This window comes from Lathyrus oleraceus, chromosome 3, assembly GCF_024323335.1.
Source record: "Lathyrus oleraceus cultivar Zhongwan6 chromosome 3, CAAS_Psat_ZW6_1.0, whole genome shotgun sequence".
NCBI classification, from domain to species: Eukaryota; Viridiplantae; Streptophyta; class Magnoliopsida; order Fabales; family Fabaceae; genus Lathyrus; species Lathyrus oleraceus.
In genome coordinates, this window is record NC_066581.1 from 529,814,712 (window position 1) to 529,818,748 (window position 4,037).

Here is a 4,037-nt window from a genome sequence, read left to right on the forward strand (position 1 = left end):
GAAGATACAACAATTAATAAAACGTAAGTTTAAAAAATAAAAGGGTAACATTTTTAAGAGATGTTAAAAAAATTTAAAATTGCATTGAATAAGATTTAAAAGAACATCCCACTACAAAAGGTGCCCAACGTTCCTTCTTAATAAAAACAATTTAAATTTTTTTAGATGTTTTATATATATATATATATATATATATATATATATATATATATATATATATATATATATATATATATATATATATATATAAAGTTATGGATGAAAATAGACCGTATGGATTTAACAGTGTAAGAATAATGTTTCTCTTTAATTTAATAGATCACAACTCACAACCATGAGTGCAGAAAAAAAATACTAGTAGTAACATTTTTTGGATGAAAAAAAATTATTAATAGTACTTTTTCTGAAGCTAGAATGCATGATGATACAAGAGTGAGGAATAATACTTTCAATAATCTAACATCTAAATTATTTTCTTTAGGTTGTTGCCCTTTTTTTCACATTGGTGACGAGCAAACTCTTGAAGTTGATCCAGACTGAAATTAAACAAATCAAGAAGATAAATATTACATAGAAGAGTCCGTTAGTCTAGACGTGAATATCCTTTACGTTTCAATTTGAAGCTTCAACTTTTTCACATTTTTTTTCTTTCAAAATCGCGACTAAAGACGTACTACATTTTATAATTTACATATAATGTATATGATGTAGGAGTTAAATTAATTTTCTTACCACACATGAATGAACATCATCACATCCACATAATAGCTTTCCATTGAGAGTATCCACAGCCTGAAATGCCCCTCCTCCATCACTCCTCTGCATTAAAAACATCTCAAAAATTATGATTTTGTTTTCTTTAGTAACCAAATTTTGATGGAATAAGCGATAAAATTTGGTTAAATTTAAATCTACCGAGTAAAAATCAACAGCTACGAAATTAGCCCATCTGTTACCAGAAGCGCCATAACATGTTTGCAACATTTTATCGAGTCCATCAGAGTTATCTTTACATGAGATTGGCTTTATTGGGACACTCTTGAACCGGTTTACCAATACTAAAGATTTGGTTTTATCATTAAGAGGAGATGATTCTGCCCTATTTTGACAGTTTCCTTCTTCCATTCCATCATCCCCATCTGCATGAAATGAACTTTTTCAAGATTTATCCAGTTGAACATTTGGTTAATTAGGTTAGCATAACATAGATATCAGACACGGCACTGACACATAACATCAGTAATAATTTAAAAAAGTAAGTAAATCGACTGTATGTCGTGTCAGACACTCCAGGTATTTTTAAAACATATGGTATTAGAGATTTGATAGATGTTTTCTTACATTGATTTTCAACCATGTAATTCCATTGGTAAGCAATGCCTTCACTTTGTTCCTTACCCTTCTTAGAAGTAAACACTAACAACCTTTGGTTCTTAGCAACCATATCACTAACTAATGGCCAATTTTCACCATTTTTAGGCATGCTAGCCAGTGGAAACCAAAACTTGTTAAGACCAGCATCAGTGAAAACCTTTGTCAAAGCATTTGGAGATTCAACATAATCTTCCAAGATAATTGTCACAATTTCATTTGTATTTGCAGATAAAAATGCCTCAATTTCCTTCAACGTGTCAATAGCCGGTTCCTAATAGTTTATCATAAATTAACGATCAGAGCCTCATCAGATAATATATCTTCTGCAACCGACTTTATAAAATCGGTTGCAAATAAAGAGAAATTAAATTAGGATGATGAGTTTTACATACAAACGCGGTCACAGCATGACATTGACCTTTAAATGAATGACATAACCACACAGCTTCATCAAAATCATATGTATCTAACATAAGTGCACGAACTCCATTCTAAGAATAATCAAATATTAAAACAAAATTTATGAGTTATTAGAAATTCAAAATTAATAATGATATTTAAACTATATACTTTATCATACATTTAGCTGTTGGGTGATGCTATGTTCTTGGTTGTTGACTGTAAATCTAGGCACACCTGTGTGAGATGGTTCTCCTTCAATGGCAAATGAATTATGTGTTGTCAAAAATGCATATTTGTTGAATGGTAGAGAATTATTCTGACAATCAAAAAATAAAGAAATAATTATTTATTTATTTAAAAAAAAATTAGATTACATAATCAAGCAAAATCAAAGAAAATTATCTATAATAATTTTATATAAAAAATCTTACAATAAGCTTGAATTGATCTGTCACAGTTGCTCTCACACACTTTTTGGCAGAAAGTACTTCTGGACATGCCGAACAACTCAGTCCAGTTCCACAATCTTCATCAGAATCACAATCATCAAGAAGCTAAAAAATTGAAACCAATTAATTGAATATTATAAAAATGAATTAAATTTAATAATGTTATATACCTTGAGAGTTCCAATAGAACTATCAGAAGCAACATTGTAAGCCAATGAAAGAATTAACATAAGCAAGCACCAAAAAGAACAACCCATGTCGAAAATGATGAAAGAAATGAATAAACAAAAGAGAATATATAAAATTTATAGCTAGAATAATGGATGGTGGATTATTTTATTTTATGTTGGCTGAGAAAACGAAGTAAATTCATAGAATTCTCAAAGTTTTGTCAAATAGGTATATTCTCACTCCTTTGTGAAAAATTATAGGGAAAGCAGTTTCTTTACAAAAACAAAATAAGTATTCAAAATGGGGAAAAAATAATGATTAAAGAAGGAAAAAATATATTAATGGTTTGAACAAAATTAATATATATTTTAGGAACAAATTAATATTTTTAATATAGAGACTTAATATTTTACTTTTTTAAGATGGAGTTTTTGTTCTTATCATTTAATAACTTTTGGAATATTTTGCATCGTTCACAATTTTTTATGAGTCGATATTATAATTAATGGTACAAAGAAATACTAAAATTTTACTATCATTTCCTTCTATAAATATAGGATAATTTTGAAAAAAATTCTTTTTATAAAATACTTTAAACATTTTTAAATATATATATATATATATATATATATATATATATATATATATATATATATATATATATATATATATATATATATAATATATATATATATATATATATATATATATATATATATATATCTGATGCTTCTGGATGTTTATGTTCTTCACCAGGGTTACTAATTTCTTTTTTTAACAAATAAATGATGCTGGTTTTTGTTGCATTTCATGAATCAACGTTTTCGGCATTGATATTCTCATGTGTATTGTTCATGTTGCCATGTTCATGTTCTCGACATTGATGGTATCTTTTATTGTGCTTGTGTTGTTTGCGGCAATATCAAAAAATGGTCAAAGAAAGAAATATTACATCACCTATGTTGTGATGGAATATGTCAAAATTATACAAGATGGATGTGGCATGGAGACGTGGATAATAATCGAAACGCAACGTCACAAATGGATGAAGATGATAAAGATATGGATGATCGACTAGAAGATATGATATTTGATATTAGAGAATCGTCTTATATGAAAACACATATTTATGATACTTTATGTATCGACAAAGATGCGACTTTATATAAGGGGTGCACCAGTTTTACACGATTGTCTGCGTTGTTAAAATTCTTTAATCTGAAGGAAGAAAGTGGATGGTCGGATAAAAGTTTCACAAAATTGCTTGATTTGTTGAAACAAATGCTATCAGAAGATAATAATTTGTCGGATTGTTGTTATAAGGAGAATAACATATTGTGTCCAATGGGTTTGGAGTATGTCAAAATACATGCATGCCCTAATGATTGCATATTGTACATGAAATATTATGACAGTTTGGATAAATATCCAGAATGTGGCGAGTCACGCTACAATTTTAAGAACAACAATGGTGATGACAATGACAGTGTTAGTAAGAAGCGTCCTCCTGCTAGGTTAAAGATGCCTTTTGCTAATGTGAATGACGCAAAGAATATTAGATGACATATAGATGAAAAAAAATATGATGGAAATATTCACCATGTAGCTGATTCTTTGCAATGGAAGAAAATTGATTCATTA

At 28.5% G+C, this 4,037-nt stretch overlaps 1 protein-coding gene across 1 annotated transcript; it reads right to left on the minus strand.

Annotated features, from left to right (window-relative positions):
- Window positions 1-286: 286 nt before the first annotated feature.
- LOC127130305 (PI-PLC X domain-containing protein At5g67130) lies at window positions 287-2,588 on the minus strand. Its single transcript, XM_051059338.1, has 8 exons — window positions 2,396-2,588; window positions 2,208-2,330; window positions 1,955-2,092; window positions 1,767-1,865; window positions 1,342-1,645; window positions 916-1,139; window positions 733-819; window positions 287-536 (listed from the first exon to the last, which is right to left on the minus strand). The coding sequence occupies exons 1-8, from the start codon at window positions 2,480-2,482 to the stop codon at window positions 498-500; spliced, it is 1,101 nt and encodes a 366-aa protein (XP_050915295.1). The 5' UTR covers window positions 2,483-2,588; the 3' UTR covers window positions 287-497.
- Between the last annotated feature and the right edge of the window lie 1,449 nt (window positions 2,589-4,037).

Coding starts and splice junctions, on each gene's coding strand:
- LOC127130305 (XM_051059338.1), bottom strand. CDS start 2,482: ATGGGTTGTTCTTTTTGGTGCTTGCTTATGTTAATTCTTTCATTGGCT. Junction 1,646..1,766: donor GTCATGCTGTGACCGCGTTT/GTATGTAAAACT, acceptor ATAAACTATTAG/GAACCGGCTATTGACACGTT. Junction 537..732: donor ATGATGTTCATTCATGTGTG/GTAAGAAAATTA, acceptor GTTTAATTTCAG/TCTGGATCAACTTCAAGAGT.